Consider the following 23,092-nt stretch of genomic DNA (forward strand, 5'->3'; position numbering starts at 1 on the left):
AAGAGGCTGCCACTATATGGTGCCTGGGCTCCGAAATACCTTCCACACTGATATCTGCACAAATAAAGTTAATAATAGTATATTACAATAATTTTTAGTACTTCGCTGCAAAACCCCCCTTAAGTTCATGCTAGGACGACGTAATTTCGCAACAATATAGGGTGTAACATAAAGCATGATGTTGCCAAGTTTGGTGGAAATCGCACTATTGCTAACAAAGTTATAATACGTCAAAGTTGTCGCTTCTTTGCAAATTCAAGGCTATAAATGTCAATATCATTCGAAAGTGGATATTCTCACATAATATTGTATATGCATATATTACATGCTACGTACTAAGAAATGCACAAAACCTTTCGTAACTGAAGCGTCCAGCTTCCGGTTTCCCGACTTGTTTCTAAACTATAGACAGAAGCCACCATCAGAAGTAAAAAATATATTCGTTCAAAATATAGCCTCGGCGATGGTTTCGTATACTTGTTCAGAAGTCTACTAGGTGGTTTTCTTGGTTGAAACATTGTCAGTTATTGAAAACATCACCACTACTACCGCTAACTCATCACAATTTTTACAACGTGTTGCTTTTTTTATGAAGTACTAGGACCTAAATGCTCAAAGGCTCTACCCCCACCACAAACATACACAAACGTTCCATTTTTGCAAATCTGTAATATGAGTGATAGCCGCATGAAGTGGGTTTGCCTAAGCAGTTTATTCGAATTGTGCGACTTCTAGACGTTTCATATCTTTGGGTTAAGAGCATATTACTAATCTTAGGCAGCTTAAGCAACTTGTCTAGATTTAGATTTAGACCTCAATCTCCGTCTTGGTTATTTCGAAATGTATTTGTGGCATTAGAATATAGGCTACTTGGAGTTTAATTCCAAAACTAAATAAAAAGAAGTTTTATGTCAGCATTAATGCAAAAATATCAAACTTCATTTCTTTAAACGTGATCATTTTTTAAATTTTGCTTACAAGAAACATTATGAAATTCGGGTTAATTGATCAATTCAATCCAGCAATACCTGTGGTTACCCAGCTCCTTAGCTTGGATTTATTTTGTTAATTCTGACCAAACATCAGGAAAAGGGAGGGTGCCGCGAGGCACATGAACCTATTCCCATGGTATCAATTTAAACTAGATAAATCTTAGTATTGGCAATAGACCTGCCAATACTTTCAAGTAGACCATCTACAAATTTAAAATTCCACGGAGGACAGTTCAAGAAAACATTGCTCTCAAAAAGATTGGCACCGCTATGAAGTAGCAACCGTTTTAACATTAAATTCCAAATTTAAATTTTTGTCTGAGATTACAGATTCAACCATAAAAAATTAATTTCCTGATCAGCAATTCAAACACAAGACTACCAAAAATAAGAAAATTTTTTCAGCAGCCCACTAGCCCTTCCGAAAAATAATAGACTACACAATGCATTGATCTAAATGTGCCATGTCGGAGTAATCTGCCTTTTGTATTCCTACGCTTCCTGGTCAGCAGCCACTTCTTAGCTTCTTGCTCGAAATTTCGTTATACTCCATCCACTTTGCTATTTCAGTTGGCAACTCTGGTTTCAACTTAGTCATAACATCCCCATTCTCTAAAGAGTCGGGGCCTATCCGCGCCGATGGGTGAAAATCAGTAGAAGTACCTCCATTCGCTACTAAATTTCCACCTAACAATTGTGACATGACCTCATCCACAGAACAATTGATAATGCGCTGCCGGCATATCGCGATGCAATGTATGAAGTCGTCGCGGGGAGAAAGGAAACGATGTTCCATAAATATTGATTGTCCGTCCCAGTATACAATCTAGAAAAGAAAAATAAACTTTTTAATATAAACTTAATTGAATTACGCTATTCTCTTACTCTTGATGTGAGTCGGAATATTGAAAACGGCCTGATGAATCTGCGATATCGTATGGTGGTTGCGCCTTGAACTACGCCCCCTCCTTTTGAGAGAATTGTTCTGTAGAGGTGCGTCCGTTCGTAGAAGTCTACTCTTGCAAAGTCGATTTCCCGAAGGTATCTAGCATTATTCATATGATACAACAAAGTATCTATATCATTTGTAAGACAAACACCTGTAAAAACAAATAATTGATAAATTGAATGCGGTGCGATTAAATAACTTGAAATATTAGAGTTGACGAGGGAAATACTTCCTTACTATCTTTGCCGAATACTACACTGAACAGAAAAAATCACTCAAAAGCGCAATGTTCACAGATAATTTGAAGATCTGAAGAACTAGAGAGACCTAAAACTAGTTTGAAATCGAAATCGCTATATAAAAGTGAAGGAACATCAACCGACTGTTTACACTGTTCTAGGTTATTATTGTTGAGTGTTTCCTTAAATGAGCGCAAAAAGATACACTTAGCAAATTCACAAAAGAGTGAATTAAATCCATATCAAAACAGAAACAGAAGTTACTGGAGAAGATTTTTTTCAATTTACTAAAGATTTCTCCCGAGTCCCACGTTGGGTGCCATTTTCTAATTTACTCAGATATAAAGAGACAATTTCGGATTGGATTCATTTCTTCAGTCATGGGCTTAGTCTGAGTTGCATCAGGTTATTTGGATTTTTATTTTTTCATAGACAAGCCTAGTCATGATTTATCTTAAATTTACGATTCCCTAAAAAAAATTATCTCAACTTGTTTCAGATGGGTAGTACATATGTTTTTCCAGCCCGACTTTCTCTGTAATTTACTTTATTGTTTGTATGTTTATTACATTGATCTTAAAATTTTTTTAAAGAAACATATTTGCTTAGAAAAAACTGCGCCGGCATTAAAGGCATGAGAAAGTTTAAAACTACTTACTTAGCTTAAGTTATTATTATTATTATTCTGTTAAGGGAAAGTCACACCGCGTCCTTGAAGAAGTATTGTGCCCCTTTTACTGGTTATAGTGTACCTATTGATCACAGTACCTCAAGCAGGCCTGTAACCGTTAGGAATTTTAGTATGTTCCCCACTTCCAGATGTTTCAGTTTTGCATCTGGTATTAAATGTTCTCCCAGATGTATCGACCTACTTTGCACAAGTGCCGGACACTGTCCCAGGACGTGCATAGAGGTTTCGTCCTCCTCCTCAAAAAACCTGCAGGCAGTGTCCGTAGATATCCCAAGCTTCCCTAGGTGATAGTTCAGCCGACAATGACCAGTGAGAATTCCCACTATGATTCGGAGGTTCCTTTTGGTGAGGATTAAGCAATCTTTTGTGCATATCGGTTGGTATCCCCCAATAAGCACCCTGGACTGCTCCATCCCTGGTAGGCCGCCCAATATAGTTCCCTTAACCGTTTCCGATTCCACAGAAGGGTTCTGGCCTGTGTGCTGAGTTCGGTTCTTTCTGCCCAGATTACCGCTCCATAGGTAATCATTGGCCTTACTATTGCAGGCGGTATCCCAAATTACTGATACCGAAGGACAACATGACAACGAGGTTTCACTTCGATAAGAAGTTTGAAATACGTTGGAGTAACAAGGCAAACTGGGAGAGCGTGGCTGCGACATACGGCTTAAACCAGCAACTGATTACTTGGTACACTGACGGATCCCTCACAGCAGAGGGAGCGGGTGCCAGTGTCATTGGTCCAAGGAAAATGTACTTTGAGCCAATGGACAGGTACACTAGCATATTCCAGGCGGAAATTTATGCCATAGACAAATGTGCCTCCTTTAATCTGCAAAGGAACTACAGGGGGCAGAACATAGCTATTCTCACCGATAGCCAAGCAGCGATCAAGGCACTTAGGTCCAACCAGGTGAACTCTAAACTGGTATGGGAATGCCTTGAGAGACTGAATACACTCGGCTCGTCCAACAAGGTCTGGATACTTTGGGTTCCAGGCCATGCTGGGTTGGAAAGCAATGAGGCAGCGGATGAACTAGCCAAGAAGGGAGCAGGGATGCCTTTACACGGGCCAGAACCCTTCTGTGGAATCGGAAACGGTTTCATGGCTATGAATCTAAAAAACGAAGAGAAACGGTTGAGGGAACTATATTGGGCGGGCCTACCAGGGATGGAGCAGTCCAGGGTGCTTATTGGGGGATACCAACCCATGCGCACAAAGGAATGCTTAAACCTCACCAAAAAGAACCTCCGAATCATAGTGGGAATTCTCACTGGTCATTGTCGGCTGAACTATCACCTAGGGAAGCTAGGGATATCTAGGGACACTACCTGCAGGTTCTGTGAGGAGGAGGACGAAACCTCTATGCACGTCCTAGGACAGTGTCCGGCACTTGTGCAAAGTAGGTCGATACATCTGGGAGAACACTTAATACCAGATGCAAAGCTGAAACTTCTGGAAGTGGGGAACATACTAAAATTCCTAACGGTTACAGGCCTGCTTGAGATACTATGATCAACAGGTACACTATAACCAGTAAAAGGGGCACAATAGTTCTTCAAGGACGCGGTGCGACTTTCCCTTAACAGAATAATAATAATACTATTGCAGTATATATCCAAAGTAGTATCTTCGGCTGTAACCCCATTTTTTTCCTGCTATGGATCTGCAAGTCATCAGAGCCCTCGTGGCTTTCCGACAAGTGTTTCCGACATGTGTCTTCCAGATGGGTGCTATTTTTGGTCTAGCGTAATTCCCAAATATTTTACCTCTGTTTCTCGTTTCACCTCCATATCATGTAATGTTATGGCTCTCAGTTGATCAAGTTTACGCCTCCTAGTGAATGGTACTATGGTGGTTATGGCTGGGTTGATCCGCAGTCCCACCTTCCTCCACCAGGCACTAGTAATCCTTAGTCCAGTTTGGATTCTATCACATTGGGTATCTTCATATTTGCCCCTACAGATCAAAACAATGTCGTCCGCGTAACCCTGGACCTGTATTCCTGTATTTGTTAACACATCCAGGAGTTCATCCACTGTCATACTCCACATCAGCGGCGATAGTATCCTGACAGTAGAATTTTTACCTGCTGTATTTGCCTGCTTTCTAGCATTTTGCCCATCCAGAATGGGTGTTTCCCAGTCCTTTGCGGCTCAGGGCATGTTGTATCTCTGTGTGCGATGTGTTGTCGATATACAAAAACGCGCACAGTGCAATTTCTTTTGTTTCTATGGCATCTACCTCTGTCAGCTGGTACAGAGCAGTTTCAGTTGACCGTCCTGCCCGGTAAGTATGTTGGCAATGATGTAGGGCATTACGCTCTAGAACGTTAGTTCTAATATAGTTGGCTATGACCTTCTATAGGAGAATACAACTTTGAGACCGTTGGTAATTTCTCCTATCTAGGGTCGAAAATCACAACCGATAACAGCTACGATGAAACCCGCGTTGTTGTCGGTTGTTGTCAGCCAACAGAGCCTATTTCAGCTTACAAAAACGTCTCACCATAGGGTCAAAGCTCTTATTGTACAAGACAATGATCTTGCCAGTCCTCATGTATTCCTCGGAAACTTGGGTTCTTAGCAAGAAGAATTGCGAACTCTTGGCCGCGTTCGAAAGAAGAATCCTCCGAAGAATTTTTGGCCCTCTACATGAGGATGGACGATTCCGTAGCCTACATAACGACGAAATCTATGAGCGATACCATGGCCGTCAGGTTGTGGATAAAATCCGACTCAATAGGTTACGGTGGGCGGGTCACTTAATCCGTATGGATGAGGATGATCCAGCCCGGGAAGTGTATAACGGTAATGTCTATGGTAGAAAAAGAAGACGAGGCAGACCCTGCCTAAGATGGAGCAATGGCGTAGGTCAGGACGCCAGACAGCTTTTAGGGGTATCGAATTGGTGGACCTCGGCGCAAAACCGGAATGTCTGGAGTTCCTTTTAAGGCAGCCCTAGACCAGATACCGGTTGTTGCGCCGTTGATGAAGATGATGACCTTCTCCACCGTTTTGAGTACGAACAATGTTGGGCAAATTGGTCTGAAAAGTTTAGGGTGAAAAGGATCCTTTTGCGCGTCTCCATGCCCTTGGTATGTATCCCAGTGCTATGCTCCCCTTTACCAGCCGCAGCTTAAGTTAGTTTAACTTAACCTAATATGGCTACTTCAAAACTATTTTCTTCAATTGGCACATTCCTGTATTTATTTTGTATGTAATTCCACCAACAAGGAGTGTCAAAGAGGCAGCGAATTTGGGATTTAAGGGTGGAATTCACTATTTGGCAGGACCGAAGAAATTTGGCGAATGCGGTTATTTTACCCAGTTCTTCTGAAGTTAGGATTTGCATGGTTTTCTTTTCTTTCGAAAAACCTTTCCATGAGATTGATACCCGATAAGAAGATAAGCCTAACGAAAGGCCGATGGACGCATAAGCTTATTCCGATCATCCATATGTTGATCAATCGTCAACACGGAGCCTGTAGCTACCAGCTAACGCAGTTTCTAGCTGGTCGCGGTAAGTATCGCAAATATCTACACAGGTTTAGGGATGACGACTCGCCCCCATACCCAATCTGCCCAGACGAGTAGTTGAGTTTGAATGTGTATAACAAACGATCAGCCACGAAAGGGACCAGCACCTGATAGTCACTTACTTTCCTTTGCGTGTCACTACTGTAACCGTTTGCGGCGGGATAGACCGTCGACCTCTCGAACTTAATACTGGTCGTTTCCGCGCTCCGATGCCGTTCAGCAGTGGACACAAAACACACTCTGAACAACCCGTCAAAGAATATTAATAATCACTGCGCCGCCGCCAAAAGAGCCTCTGTCTTTAATAAGGATGAATTCGTCGACCACGTCCCAAAAGGACGTTACGAGTTGAGTGCAGACGCGTGGAAGCGGATCGATATAGATAAGGAGATAAGAACGATGGTTGTGGCTGCGATCGGAAGTGAATGTGACGCGGGCAACCGGAAGGTGGATGCTTCAGGTATGAATGGGTTTGTGTATTCCCTATATAAAAATATTTAAGTGGGCATTGGTATTCGAAATATTAGAATTTGCGCTGGAACGACAACTTTGACCTTTTATAACTTTGTTGGTTATAGTGCGATTTCCACAAAACTTGGTAGTTGCTTTATATTGTACCCTATATTACCGCGTGATTTCATAATTGTAAGATTAACTTAAGGGGGTCAATTACTATTATTAACTTTATTTGAACAGATATCGGTATAGAGGGCATTTCGGAGCCTAGACACAGTATAGAGACAAGCTTTGAAATGTACTTATCGAGACCTTTCATTTGATATCCCACACGGCTATATTTGGTGAAGAAAATTTTACACGTCCTTTTTCAAAAAGCTCTCCATGGCATCCAATGCATCTGCGTGCGCCGTTGCCAGGAACTGGCCGGCCTTCGAACAATCTGCCACCAAGCCAGATGAACGGCTCAGATTGCAATAGGTAGATGAACCATCCTCTTATAGCCCCATATATCTTTTATGGGAAAAATGCTGGAGCGGATAATTTAGAATAGGTTGCTCCCGGTCATTGAAAGCAAAGGAGGCCCCTCAGATTGACAGTATCGGTCCCGTAAAGCCACGTCAACCACTAATGCCATCAAATTGGTCACTGCCTTGGCCTAAAGAGCAATTTACACAAAAATGGTATCAGCATATATAACGGACGTGAAAAATGCATTCAATTCGGCAGGTTGGAGCCATATACACCACCATTGCAGATAGTTATTTACGAGAACAGACCCTCTGGTATAACACCAATAATGGATCCCAGGAATACGTTGCCTCCGCGGGTGTCCCGCGGAACTCAATACTGGGTCCATTATTGTGGAACAATGTTCTTAATCTTCCGGTTCCGGAGGCCACGGTGGCTACGCTGACGACATTGTACTGGTTGTGGTCTCGAAGATGCTGAATTGTACTCAAGGAAGGCAATCAGTGCTGCTAAGGTTTGATTAGAGGATGATGGGCTTTTATTGGCGGTAGAAGGGACGAATGAGGTCCTCTTCACTAAACGCGAAAGCGAAATTATGGGCGCATCAGAATTGGGAGTCATCATAACTTCCAAGTCAGCCATTAAATACTTGGGAGTAATGCTAGATTCAAAGTTCAGTTTTAAGCAGCACGTGGGATAAATTTGCGAAAAGGCATCCACCGCCAGTATGGCTCTGGTAAGAATGATACCGAATGTAGGAGGTCCACGGCATACCTCCCGGTTGCTCGTAGCCAGGGTGATGAGTTCCATCTTACTGTATGCAAACTGGAATCAGCGCTGCATATCTTATCTAGCGCACATAAACTGAGTGCAGTGTACAGAAGAACAGCCCTATGTTCTGTATTTTCTGCCTTCAGGACCGTCTCAGATGATGGCGCGTTCGTCTCCTCTCTCTCAACATATCAATCATCTCATCAGGTGCATCTCTACTTTTTCGGAAGTAAAAAAACCGAAAGGGCGAGATCTATAATTAGATGCCAACAGCAATGGACCACCCAAACAAAGTTCATTGAACACACAAGTTGATTCCTAACATCAGGGAGTGGTTGGAGAGAAAACATAGGGAGATCAAATCCAATCACACCCAGTTTCTGACCGACAGTGATAGATACCGACAATACCTGTATAGGTGTAAATTGGACAGCTCACCAGATTGTTCAATCTGCGATGAGGTCCCCAGGACCCAGCGCACTTATTCTTCCGATGCCCGAGGTTCATGAAGAAAGGAGGAACTTAGAGGAAACTCTCGGTGAAATACTATCACCGGAAAATTTTATCCAAAGAATGGTAGTTTGCCAGGAGGATTGAGATGTGGTCAACTCTACGATCCCAACGATCCAAAGTAAACTGCGAAAAGCGGAAAAATTGAGGAAGGCGCCATTACGATTGCCGTGGGTAGACAGAAGGGAACCCAGTTAAGTTAAGCTAATTCCACCGTGTGATGGTTCCATGTGGTAGGAGGGAGTAATGGGTGGTTATAGTGGGTTTAGTCCAGGCCAGTGTCTCTTCGAAATGTTCACCTCCTTAAAAACTGGGCAGAGCAGGAAAGACAGATAGTTAGACAGACAGTAAACCGGTTGAGGTAATGAGGTTTTGTTTTACACAGAACCTAAAAACTTGCACGCAGAGAGGGATGGCGACGAGCTCCTGCCCTAGGTATGATATCAAAATCACGTCTGCATAGCCAAGCAGCGAATTAGGTGATACAATGACTCTCATAATTTAAGTGTGTGAACTAGATTTTCACCGAAACTGAAGAAATATTTTTGGTGAATTGATTTGTACTCTCACTTTGCATAATAATATTTTAATTTTCAGGACACAACAAAGAAGCCAGTAAAAGTTGTTTTAAAGAGATATCCTGTTTAACACTAGAATAACTCCTCAATAGAAGCTTGAATATAGGTACATGCTATTCACGCTGGATTGTAAAAATTACGAAAATCCCCGATATTTCCTAGTTCATAGTTTTAAGAAAGAACTACTTTAAACATAACTGTAAGAACTTTGAGTGTAGTACTCGACAATACGAGTAGTGAAGACTGCAAGTATCTGTAACCACATATGTGAATACTTATGAAATTGTTCCAATGATCTAATCAACCGCCTATTATTATTTGAGAAGGAAATATCAACAATGACACATAATTAAATTTCCTCCTCGTCTCAAAATATCTTCTGTGCATAGATACATACAACAACACTCTGAACTGAAACTCTCCTTTATCGGATGTACGTCAACCTTCAACAATGAACTGCTCCTTCATTCCTTTTATTATATTCCATCATACTCGTACGTGACCCAGATTCCCAATCCGCCATCCCGTTGATTGCAACAAAGAAAAGCTGTTGCATTCCCTCCAACTCCATTTATTCCATCTCAGCCCACATCCACGCAGTTAGAATCCTTACAAATGACTTGATGGTGATAATTAGCAATCAATTACAATTGAACGAAGCCTTGCATTTGCCAGGGGGTAGTGAGGCCTCCCAGCGGCTAAAAACTATGACGTCGCGTAAGAACGGAGAGTAAAATCACTATTCGTAATCTTTATGTTCAATGCATTATATAAAAGCCCCATGGCACGTAAGAAAGGTAAGAAAATCTATACTAGATGGGAAGGTGGAAGAATCTAAAAAGTACCCGTGCGACTTCAAAATAAATAAGTTTACGGGGGTCTAGTGACAACATGCGACGTACGAGCAGGCCTTGGCCTCGAACTTACCCCATGAAGTAGAGTGGAATGTAACTTTTTCGACGGATCGATTCGTTGGTACCTAAATGTGAGAATTGTGACGAATTGCGGTATTTTGCAAGGACTTATTCGGAAAATATCGGAATTTGAAGTTAAAGTAAGCTCGTTATGCATGCACAGGAAATAAAAGGTGACAGTCTGTCAGTCAAAGAGATATTTCGTGATACTTGTCATTCCCAAAAGGACCAGTTGTGATAAAGGAGCATGTAAAATTCCGAAATACTTTTAGGAATAGAAGACATGAGAAGTTATTCAGCATACACATATTTTTTTATTTAATTTCATCATCAACGGCGCAACAACCGGTATCCGATCTAAGCCTGGTTTAGTAGTGCCAATTCGATGCCCCTGTCGCCCTGTCTGGCGTCCTGGCCTGCGCTTTCGCTCAACCTCAGCAGGGTCTGCCAAGTCATCTCTTTCTACCATTAATGTTGCCCTTCTAGACTTTCCGAGCTGGAGCATCCTCGCCCATACATATTAAATGACCCGCTTACTGCAACCTATTGAACCGGATTCCGTCGTTATGTTAGCGACAGAATAATCCATCCTCTTGTCGGGGGCAAAATTTCTTCGGCGGATTCTTCTGTCGAAAGCGGCCTAAAGTCCGCAATTTTTCTTGCTAAGAACCTAAGTCTCCAAGGATTACATGAGGACAGGCATGATCATTGTCTTATTTTCGACAGCAGATAGGAGAAGTTATCAACGATCTCAAAGTTGAAGCGTCCCAACTTTATTGTTCTCGTTTGACCAATGCGGTTTGAAGTTGTTGGTTGTTTGGTTTTTGCTGCTCCCTATCGCCTCACACAGTGGTCAGGGTCAGTCTGTCAGTCTTACCCATTTCGTCGGGATACCAAATTTTCTCATGGCCGTGTGTAGTTTTACCCTGGCTATACTATCATAAGCGTCCTTGAAATCGATGAAAAAGTAATGCAATATGGAATGGTGGAATATGGTTATCTTCCTACAATATTTCCATCGCTTGCCGCACAGAGAAAATCTGTTACTGACATGTCTGGACTGAAGCCTCTTTTATATGGGCCGATGATGATTTCAGCATATGGGGCTATCAGACCTGACGAAATAGTGGAGATTATCTTATTGATTTAACTAAGCAATGTTGTACCCCTATAATGGCCACACTGCGCAATATCTTCTTGTTCTTTATGTATGCAACAGATAATGCCTCATTGCCAATGATCATGCCGTAATTCCACCGGCTCGTGGCGAATTATGATTTTTCAGACGATGGATTGCACGGACTGTTTTTCCCATCCTTGGTAGCATTTGTCCGTCATCTTCAACTGGCAGCCCTCTAACTCCCGAAATTTTGTTTGTTGAGCAGTTCATCAAAGTGCTCAACCCACCGCTCCAATATGCCCATTCTATTGAAAATCAGATTTCCATCTTTATCCCGGCAGGATTGGCATCGAGGTGTATAAGGCTTCATCCTAGTGACTTGACCACTCGACGAAGTTCGTGATAGATCTCTGCACATACCCGCGTCCTTTGAGATTGCAGCATTGCCCGGTATGCAACATTTTTCTGTTCCGTTGCTAGCTTACATTCATTGTCGTAACTGTCGTTCCGACTTTTTTCACGACTGGTGCCAAGTATGTTTGTGATTGTGAAGATTATTTGTTGATGCCTTATCTCCAGGACCTCTGTTGTAGGTGTTACGCAGGACTCTGTTATGGATGGCTTCAGTGTTCACTCTCACTCTCTTGATTGCCAGAGTGGATTCGAGGTGGTATTATTATTTGAACTCGAAGCCCGATGCCAACGTGCCAAGTGGCCCAATTCTATATTGCCCACCCCCCATAAGTTCTGACATTCAATAAGGCTAAGAGGCGGCGGAGTTCGAATAGCACGCGTTGGTGGAAAGTGGAGAGGCCCATGTGTATTTGTGGACATTTCGTGCGGCACTACTAATTGGGTAATCCATAGTCCGTTGTCATTGATAGTTTTGTGTAAGTTATAGGAACCATCATATAGCGTATGTACGGATTCCATCCCTACTTGACTATTAAAATCTCCAAGCATGAGTTTGATATCATACCTCGGGTAGGCTTCAAGGGCTCGTTCTACAGCCTCGTAGAAGATATCCTTCTTCGACTCTGGAGTCTCCTCCACGAACGCATGAACGTTAATAAGGCTTATATTTCGAAATTTGCCTCGCAAACACAGAGTGCACAGCTATTCACTTATGTTTCCAAAACCGATAACAGCAGGTTTTTTTTCTTTGGCTGACTAGGAATCCTACTCCGAGCACTTGGCTTACCAGATGATCATTATATCATATGGTGTACTGGCTCTTCTCTAGGAAACCGACCTCTGAACAACGCCAGCCCTATATTGGGGAGGGGTATCGGCTAGCAGCTCCTTTTCTCTACAAGAAGCGCATATCAAGGATGATACGTGGGGGGTGCACATATCAAGGATGATACGGCGTTGTTGTAGGGGAAGGAAATTGGGGGTGCGGAGCCGTGACGGATAGTCCATAAAGGGAAGGTTCTCTTTCAAAAAGACGAGCCAGGGGAATTTAAGCTGAAGCAACTGTACAAGATGGCGACTATCATCGAAGGGGGGACAAAACTGCACAACAATTTTCAAGGATGTTTCTGACAAGGGAGCTAAAAACTGTTAAGGAAGGCTGGATTCAAGTAAATTCGGAGCAGGAACGTAAGTTAAAACCGAACATTTCAGACGCTCGATAGATGATGTCAATGAAATAGGAATTGAAACGAAGTTTGTCATCGAAGATTACACCCAGGTGTTGAAAGGAGGTAAGTAGTAATGTCCACCAAGAGAGTAGAGAAAGGATGTTGGTGAGTGACATTTGCTGACATTCATTGTCAGCTTGTTAACCGAGCATCACCACACCAGAGTATCAGGTTGGACTGCAGGAGAGCTCAGTCCAGGGGAGGTGAAACAGAGACAAGTAAGTCACCTGCGTTCAGCAAGCATGGCCAAGTCAGGATGAGGGTAAGGTCAGGAATAGTAGGGATTTGATATATCCAAATGGCGAAACCGATCACGACCTCGCTTGTTAACGGGACAAAGGCTGAACAAAAAAAATAAGTAAGGATCCAAGTATACAGCCTTGGGGAACACCAAAGGAAGTAGAGAAGGAGCGCGATCAGTAACCATTGAAAAGAAACTCTAGAGGAACAGTATGAAAGGTAGGAGGAAAGCCAAGGGGGAAGCTGAGTAGAGAAAGTTTGGAGACGAGAATATTGTGGTCAACGACGTCAAAGACTAGCATGAACCTCCAGTCGTGAATTAAAACATTTTGCAACGAAGTTGGTGAAGACCAGGTTTGAAGCAGTAGATCGATGTTTCACGAAACCATACGGCTCTTTCACAATGAGGTGACCGAAGTGCGCAGTCAGCGCGAATTCCAGAATTCTTGGAAACTTTTGTTGAATATTATACACAAAAAGAGGCAAATGTGCTGCTATCAATTAACAAGCAAGAGGTTCGGAAGCCCCCTGGAACTCGGTTCGACATTGATGTCAAGATTAGCAAGTAAGAACTCAACTAAGGAAGGCGTACGAAGAGGAATGGCGAGAGACTAAGTAATAAAGGATCTCCGTGGTCAACCGGGTTAGTTAAGAACGCAGACAAATAGAACAAGTCGGGAAACCGGAAGCTAGACGCTTCAGGTATGAAAGGTTTTGTGTATTTCTTTCATAAAGAGATTTGGGTGTGCATTTGTCCCATTAGCATGTAGCACGTAAAATATGCATATATTATGTGAAAATAGCCACTTTCAAGTGATATTGACATTCATAGTCTCGAATTTGCAGAGAAGCGACAGCTTTGACCTAGTATTACTTTGTTAGTAATAGTGCGATTTTCACCAAATTTGGCAGGATCATGCTCTATGCTATAACCTATGTTGTTGCAAAATTTTGTGATTCTAGGGTGAACTTAAGGGGGTTTTCCTGTCAATTACTAAAAATTGTAGTAATGTACTATTATTAACTTTATTTGAACAGGTATTGGTATAGAGGGTATTTCGGAGCCTAGGCACCATATAGTGACAGCCCCCTGATCTTTTTGAGATTTTTCGGTTGGGTAGTTTCTGAGAATGGGTTCGTTAAAGAAATGACCACTTTCAACCCCCCGCACCCCCCACCTTTTCAACAAATGTCAAAACTAAGACTGGCTTCGAAAAGTACTAATCGAGACCTTTAATTTGATACCCCACATGACTATATTTGATGAAAAAAAAATTTACACTCTCCCTTTGCATGTATGGGGACCTCCCTTAAATTCGTCGTAAAAGGATGTAACTCACTATATGTGTGAGCGTTCACAGTTCCCACCTTCCTACCAAATTTGGTGCCAATCGCTACAACCGTCTTCGAGAAAAATGCGTGTGACGGACAGACAGACAGACATACGTACAGACAGTAAACCGATTTAATAAGGTTTTGTTTTACAAACAAAACCTTAAACCTTAACCTTAACCTTGTTTTACAAACAAAACCTTAAAAAGAAGAGACATAACAGGAAAGGAGATTGAACAAGATATTGTAAAAAGTGCCAAGCGCTTGGTCGTTGAATTAGATAACTTGTGATCTCAGTTAATACCAAATATCGGTATTTGCAAGATCAATAAATATCACTAGCGAAAAGAAACACCGCGAGATTACAGTCAAAGAAAACTTTGTCTTAGGTGCTTCTCGTTCTTCGAGCTATCCTCCTTCTTCTTACACAAGTTCGTTCGGTATTTTTAAAATTGCCAAAGAAGCCGTTAGCCAGTCCTTCTTCGACTCGACATCTCAACAACTTCGTTATTAAAACCGCTTCCATCATTTTAGCCCCCATAGTCAGCACTACCTTCTACAGCCAGAGCCTACCGTCCCCGTAATTCTCTACGTGCCTTGCAGCAACAACTACAGCTGACAATCGTAGCCTCCTCTAGAACGATTAGTACAAACACAACACGATATTTTACAGAAGGGGCCCTGTAAAAAGCTCTGTCGTGACGATATATTCTTTGAGGTTCTCATCCGTTCAGTAACAAATATTTCTTTCTGAGAGATAATCCTCGACCAGACTCCTCATATATCCAGGAACAGCCATATCGGCCAGTGTTCCTTTACCTCGGCCACAGTTGGTGAAATGAAATTCGTTTTTAACTTTCAGTGCCAACATCACGCAGCAACCACAAGTATTCAGGTCGGCTTTTGCCTAATGGGAAACAGTCGCTTTCTGGGTATAGAAGCATCACATGTTGTCCATTAAGTGTTCTAGGTGACTTTTTCTATGACCATACTATTCAAACATATGTCGAGTATAAGCACTGCGGAAACCATATCTCCCTCGGAAGCGTTTGCTGTCCACCCGGAACTCTGCGTTGGCTCGATTCACCCATGATCTCCATGCAGATTGCCTGGTGGTCACTATCAGTGCAGTCTTCACTAACCGAGCAGCTCTTCTGGCACTGGGTGGATCACAGCAACTGTAATCCTTCCTCCGGGTGCTCCATTATTTCCTGAAAGGCTTGTCTTTCTCGAGCGAACGTGCTGCTTGACTGGCTTGATCCTTGTCCCAAATGCCATCACCATAATTTGGATGTGGGAGATTAGATCCTGCGCCGCCCCGTAGTGGTTAATTTGTATCAACCGTATATGCTATTTACCTACCGCTGCCTGCAATGTTCCGATGGTCCACCTCCTTTACCCTTTATACAGTAAGCAATTTTAGTCACCTCCACAGTCCTTTCTGATATAGCCTCCTGCTCCACATCTCCTGCATTGCTTCGACATGTCGTCCGCACCGGTACATATTGTATTTTCGCGTTGTGACCGAAACCAAGGCATCGAAAGCAAAGTTTCAGTTCCCCCTGCGCCATAAGCTAACATATAATCCAGCTTAATTCTTAAAGTTACGAGTCTCTGCCTTTCTGTTGTATAGCTGTAGAGAACTCTGGCCTGCTATTTTGTTTATGTAGCCTCAAACTGCTTTATGATGTGATTTTCACAGTATGATAGTTCAGCGTAGACATCTGCCCTTAACCCTATACAATTATATACTTTTTATGAAGAATATCACTTCGATAGAAAAAAAGGAAAGTAAAATCGTCTGGGTAGTTTGCGAGTTCCGTGTTCCAGGTGTAGTCAGCTTCGCCCCAGCACTCCCCTACCAGTGAAACTACGATAAGTCCGCTGGCTAAATCATAGTCCATTTATGATGTTGTTATTATTGAACTGGTAATGGAAATCGGCCCTAATATCCGGCTTGCTATCTCCAGGTCCTTGAATATGAAAACTCGTTTTCTATCATCGAAAACGCTACTCCAACTAATTGGCAAAGCTAGACGTGTATATTTGGTCATTTTTGAATTGTGAAGCGGAAAATTCGCAAGAGAGGTGTAACGGCTGATATCCACCTAGTAGTACGGCAGGCAATGCTCCTCTCCAGCAGCTGTTGCCACAGATAGTTGCTGCTTTGAGCTTAAAATGAAAACGCTTGGCCATACTATTAGGTTCCAAATCGTACGTTCTAATTGCTAAGTTCTTGAAACAAATGCAATTCAAATTGAATTCCCTGTTCTAAGGTGATCAAAGTGGTATGCCGAATCTGGTTATATATACTCAACTGTGGTGATTTTTTTATCAAAGGGGGTGGTGCTACGTCCGACCAACGTAAAACTGGCCTACGATCGTTAGACCCAGACCCAGATGCAAGTACTCGTATATGGGTTGGTTGTGCCGCAAAGATTACGACTGGTGTAGTTACATGACGAATCACCTTTGATCGCTGACAATTGTTGCAACTACGCCTCTAGTTTCGGCGTATAATGTCTGCAGTGGTAACAGTACATTGACTATTACGGCGGTCAGGAAAATGGAAACTGTTGCGGCTAGCTGTGATTTTAGAACCATCTACGGTAATACCAAAATAATTGCAAATGGTCACAAACCTTTCCTTCGTCATGATGAATAGGTAAAGGGATGGAAGGAGCATTGCACTAAGGTTCTTAACCACATGATATCTGATGAAGCTCGGCCTTAATTGAGTGAAATGGCTAGTCATCATAGAATGTTCCTGCAGGTGAAATTGAAATCATATCACTCATCAATACACTCAAAGGGAGTATAGCCACTAGGCTTGATAAAGAGCGACCTTCAAAGCTAATTATCGCTTTTCCTGCAGTTTTTGCTGGCCTGCTACTTTTGCTTTCACGGAAATCCTGGCAATCTAGACATTTCTCTCAGAATGAAAGAAGGGAATGATCGTTAAGGAGTCTGACGAGTCACCGCACTCTTCCTACCCATATCAATGGGCAACAAATAGCGTTGATCGATTTGTATATATCGGAAAAGTCATCCTTTCGCTCGCAGCATTGGCAAATACGCTATCGCTACTTTGTCCTAATCTGGAAATGCAATTAACTTAATGCCAACCATCTACGATGGTGCTATAGACACGGCATCGGTGTCCAATTCCTCCAGTCGGTTTGGGCAGATGGCCAAACATACCTCAATGTTACCAATTTAATGGTGGCGTTTGTTCCGGGATGGGATGGGAGGAGTACGCTGTTGAAAATGGTTTTCTTAATGACTTTACACCAGGACCAGGACCTGGAATTACTTTAGTGGAAGCCCTGCGTCTACCCATTTCTGTATTGTGCGCTTTTTATCAACAAACTGGATTACTACAAGCCTTTTATAATCAGTAATTGATTCCAGGCGAATTAGTTAAATATGGAGGCGACCAGTAACACCAAATGGTTCATTAACTTGTGCTCAAGGTATACGACAGCGAATCAATGCCTGACGATTGGCAACGAGGCATTATCTGTTTCATACATAAAAAGGGAGATATCACACAGTACAGCAATTATAAAGGTATCACGTTGCTGAGCACCATCCATAAGATATTCTCCGCTATATTGCTAGGCCGGATAGCCCCATACGCCCAGAACATCATTGACCCATACCAAAGAGACTTCACTCCAGGCAAATCAGCAACAGATCAGATTGCCTCTCTGCGACGAGCGATGGAGAAACTGTTGGAACATGGACACCATAGCCAGCAGTATAGCCAGGGTAAAATTCGGTATTCCGACGAAATTGATAAGACTGACTAGGCTGACCCTGGCCAATATGCGAGGCCAGATAAAAGAAGCAGGATCACTCTCAAGACCATTCGACATCAACAACGGTCTACGACAAAAGGATGCCCTATCATGCGTCCTCTTTAACCTGGCCCTCGAGAAAGTGATCCGTGATGCTGAGGTAAATGCAAGAGGTACGATCTTCTTTAAGTCCACCAAACTACTGGCCTATGCTGACGATATCGACATCATGGGAAGAACCACCAGAGACGTACAAACTGCCTTCATCCAGATCGAGCAGGCGACGCGAGATATTGGGCTGCACATCAATTAAGGCAAGACAAAATATATAGTCGCAAAGTCAGCACCGAAGACGAATCAACCAACAACATCAAACCGCACTGGTCAAACAAGAAGAGTAAGGATAGGAGAATACAACTTTGAGACCATTGACAATTTCTCCTATCTAGGGTCGAAAATCACAACCGATAACAACTACGATTATGAAATCCGCGCACGGTTGTTGTCAGCCAACAGAGCCTATTTCAGCTTACAAAGACTGTTCCGCTCGAAACGTCTCACCATAGGGTCAAAGCTCTTACTGTACAAGGCGATGAACTTGCCAGTCCTCGGAGACTTGGGGTCTTAGCAAGAAAAATTGCGAACTCTTGGCCGCATTAGAGAGAAGAATCCACCGAAGAATTTTTGGTCCCCTACGTAAGGATTGATGATTCCGTAGCCTACATAACGACGAAATCTATGAGCGATACCATGACCGTCCGGTTGTGGATAAAATCCGGCTCAATATGTCACGGTGAACGGGTCACTTAATCCATATGGATGAGGATGATCCAGCCCGAGAAGTCTATAAGGACAATATCTATGGTAGCGAGATGGAGCGATGGCATAATTCAGGACGCCAGACAGCTTTTAGAGATATCGAATTGATGGACCTCGGCGCAAAACCGGAATGTCTGGAGTTCCTTATTAAGGCAGCCCTAGACCGGATACCGGTTGTTGTGGCGTTAATGATGATGAATTGATTCTAACTGCGAAACGCACGATAATGCTTCCTCAACAATGTTATGCTGTGCTATCTATCCGGTTCCTTCCGAATGAGTTATTTTCGTAAACTCCAACAGAATGTTGCAACACGAGGTCCCTCCAATAATTGCTCTGATGGTCGATATTGTAAATTCAACCACCTTTCTTTGGTAGATAAACTGAGTTATTGAATCTCGGAGACGTCTATGGAAGCTTGCTGTAAATCTAGAAGGAATTTGCAATACTCTACCAACTCTCCTCCGAGTATGAGTTTAGAAATCTTCACTTCAAGAGGAATCCCGTCGGAGATCAAAGTTGAGTATGAGACTGGCTATTTTGTATGTAGCAATTGATGTCTGCCAAAATTCAAACGGTTTTTTTCGATTTTGGAGTATAATAATAATCGTTGGCGCAACAATCCATATTGGATCAGGGCCTTGAAGTATGTTAGAGCACTTCATGCAATACAGTAACGGTACACTTCAATAACTACAGTGTGGTCAGCTTTGTGAGATTATTACCCTGTTTTGACTCAGGTACTCATTCACAGATGAGTCGACTGGTATCCGACGTCTAATCACGATACAAATCCCACTGGCACCAGTGAGACTTTAACCGCGGCCCTCCGTACGACAGCCTTGTGCTCTAACCACTCAGCTATCCGGAGTGTGGAGTTTGCAGTATTGTAAACGCAAATATCGGCACCTATGTCTATAAGGAATGTTATCTTCGTACTTTGTTCAACATAAATAGCCAGAGTGTGGAAGATGAGATGCATTTCGCGAAGTCCAGTAATGCGGTTTCGTTAATTTGGTGACTTCGAAATTAAATTTCCAGTCATACCAATAAATACCCTGAGGACGAAAAGTTTTGGGCCTAAAATGTGGACCCGATCGATACCGAGAACGGTGACATCTACGGCTAAAAGACTTCACCGATTGAGCCTTCTGTCTAACCGCAGCTTTATAAATTAGTTTGACAATTGTTGAACTGACTAGGTTAAACGTGCTTCTGCTACTTCAGATGTTGTTATGTCTGGCGTTGTTTCTGTGATACTTCGAAAGAACTGCGGCATAGATTTGTCAGCTAACTCGACTGCAGTTTGTAGTGACTGGGAATCTAGTGTTGCCACAATCGGATGAAGAGCAGAGAGTGGGCATCTCAGGCATCCTCTGAACCTGCGGTTCTACAAAGACTCTGCAGATGCCTATAAAACTAGAAGACTTTCTCATAAGCCTTGGGAATCCTCTCCATGAATTGCGTCGTTTTCTGCTCCTGGATTACACAGAACCGCTTTGTAAGTTGTTTACTTATGAAAATTTATAAACCCTGTCACAGATATACCACCCATACTGCGTAGAAAAATCGCAATTTACGGTTTGCGCTATATTAATCTTTCTCGAAATCGATGAAAAACACATGAAGCGATGATCTAAAGTTTAAACTGTTAATGTGATCGGTATAAGAGGATCCAGAGCGAAAACCAGACTGTTCTCTGCCGATCAAACCTTGCAGGTGCTCTTTGATGATAGATATACAAATTGATCTATGCCTTGAATAGTCTGCCCCTTAATGCAGATAGGATAGGGTACGATGAACCATCTGATTGAGAACATTGATTTTGATCCAAAGCCATTTGGCCAAGGTCCATGACCAACTGTTTTCAGGAAAGATGTCATAGTCCATTGAACTAGAAGAAATAATATCGGTGACAAGATGGAATCCTAGCGGACTCCGCTTTGGATCTTAAAATTTTACCTCGATGCAGTAAACGACATTTTGCGCAATTATATTATATATTGCTCTGCTAATACGTATTAGTTTCTCCGGAATATCACTGTTGCGTAGAGCACTGCGGATACACTTCATGTTTCCACTGTCGAAAACTTTCCCGAAATCAGGGAAGAGCAGCGAATATCTAAATTCCCCGCACTGTTAAAAATGATAGGTAAAGTCTTGATGTGGTCAATGCAGGAAATCAGCCTCTATCCAAGACGCTGTTGACGTTTCGGTATCAAAAAAATTTTTAAATTTTCAGATTGTTAGCCCATAAATTTCACCTTTCACGACTAACAGGGAATACTTTAAGTATATTCCTAAATCCGTCTTAGAGGTTATAGAGAAATGAACTGTGTTTCAATCTTTGTGTCCCTTACCTCTTAGAACAGTCTAGGCCCGAAAAGTCCATGTGGATCTGTTGTGCATCTTTCATTCCCTCGTTATCTTTAAAGCAACAGAATTCCGTGAACTATGGTCAAATCAATCTACCTAATAGCATTTCATTTGAACACAAAGCCTCCTCCGTAATATTCATAACGCCTGTAAAAACTTCACAATACGCAAAAGAAGCAAGTATGGCATTGAGATGCCAAAAGAGAGTCACGGCACTATGGGCCGCGCTTCATTGTGTTCACAGTCAGACTGAAGTGTCAGGTAAAGGCACGGTCTATCGGGGATTTTACCACCCTAGAGCAAGCGTTAGCGCGGTTCAGCTCCACGCGTGAATAACCTGTCTACTTCTTCTGCCTTTTCACGCAATTTACTTTTATCATTAGCCATAGAACACTGATGAATCCAACGGATTCAACCCACCTGCCCAAGTTATCCAGCAAAGAGGTCTAGCAAGAGCAAGTACGTCCCGACGGAATGGATTTTCCGCCACTTTTTCATGTTTAGGATAGCTCTACTTCACAGGTAACTGAAGCCAGGATGGATGCTTATTTCTGGTCATCCATAATTGGATAATGGTTACAAGATGTTCACCAGTTGGATACTTGAAATATTTTTTGTGTATTACAACCGAGGTATTGGAAATATCAAGGAATAACACAATCATCGCGATAATTCGATCCAATGGATTTTTTAGCCAAACGAATAATACGTCAGGACCACTTCCTTCATTATATTGAAGGTGATGAAAACTAAATAACACCACCAAAAACCGCATCTGCGTTTCGATGGCAAAAATTATCTCTTAGCGGCTTGAGCAGCCATAACCAAACTTAACTCACTTACCCGTAACTTTTGTTGTATCAAGAATGTGTGACTTTTTCTTAATATACCGAGCAAGAAACACACAAAGGCACATCCGTAGGAAGTAGTGAATCTCCAGAAGCCCATAGAGCACAACTAATGCACCGAGAGCAGTTGCCAAAATATAGCACCAATAAACCATCTTGGCTCAGTCACCTCCACTCGTCCAGTAGGCGCGCTGCTGATGGTACTGAAAATTACACTCAATCCTTCAAGGATAATTTTGGCAACTAATCATTGACTCCAGCTTCAAGTTGTACTATCCATTTTCGTGTTTCTCGCACAGCTTTTATGAGTTCACATCACAAAACTTTTTAATCCAAGGATGTCAAACGCACTGTCCACTACTTCCGATTCGATCCCACCACACCGACTGAACGCACAGCCTTTCACCCTGTAGGCAGCAACTACCCTTGGAAAATAATGAATGCAGCTGTAATGAACTGACCAGGGTATTTTGTATGTTCAGTTTCGTGATTCTGAGACATTCTCTTTGGAAAGGGGATGTTGGGTGGTCATGCGCATTTCAAAGGTTTAGGTATTCGCAAAGGGACGATGACAGTTCTTCTGATGGAACTTGTATGCATGGCGATGCGGAAGCGTTTCTAGAATTGCAACATCATATGTTTTTGTGCATTTCCGAGATATCTCTTCAGCTCCCTCGCATAATTCAACGGATGTTTTCGTAACAGGTTGGACTTTACGGCAAAGCGCATGTGGAGTGTGGAGCGAAACACACTTTTGCATCCCACTTTTGAATTTTTTTTCTAGTGTTTATCTAATATATTAA

The 23,092-nt window shown here is 42.4% G+C and overlaps 1 protein-coding gene across 1 annotated transcript; it reads right to left on the reverse strand.

Moving 5' to 3' along the window:
- Positions 1-281: 281 nt before the first annotated feature.
- On the reverse strand, positions 282-22,728 carry LOC119657847 (protein THEM6). The gene is made up of 3 exons (XM_038064969.1): positions 22,285-22,728; positions 1,878-2,092; positions 282-1,818 (listed from the first exon to the last, which is right to left on the reverse strand). Exons 1-3 carry the CDS (start codon positions 22,442-22,444, stop codon positions 1,498-1,500), a joined length of 696 nt encoding a protein of 231 aa, XP_037920897.1. The 5' UTR covers positions 22,445-22,728; the 3' UTR covers positions 282-1,497.
- Between the last annotated feature and the right edge of the window lie 364 nt (positions 22,729-23,092).

This window comes from Hermetia illucens, chromosome 5 (genome assembly GCF_905115235.1).
Source record: "Hermetia illucens chromosome 5, iHerIll2.2.curated.20191125, whole genome shotgun sequence".
NCBI lineage: Eukaryota > Metazoa > Arthropoda > Insecta > Diptera > Stratiomyidae > Hermetia > Hermetia illucens.

Coding starts and splice junctions, on each gene's coding strand:
- LOC119657847 (XM_038064969.1), bottom strand. CDS start 22,444: ATGGTTTATTGGTGCTATATTTTGGCAACTGCTCTCGGTGCATTAGTT. Junction 2,093..22,284: donor TGATACAACAAAAGTTACGG/GTAAGTGAGTTA, acceptor TTGTTTTTACAG/GTGTTTGTCTTACAAATGAT. Junction 1,819..1,877: donor TATTCCGACTCACATCAAGA/GTAAGAGAATAG, acceptor TTTCTTTTCTAG/ATTGTATACTGGGACGGACA.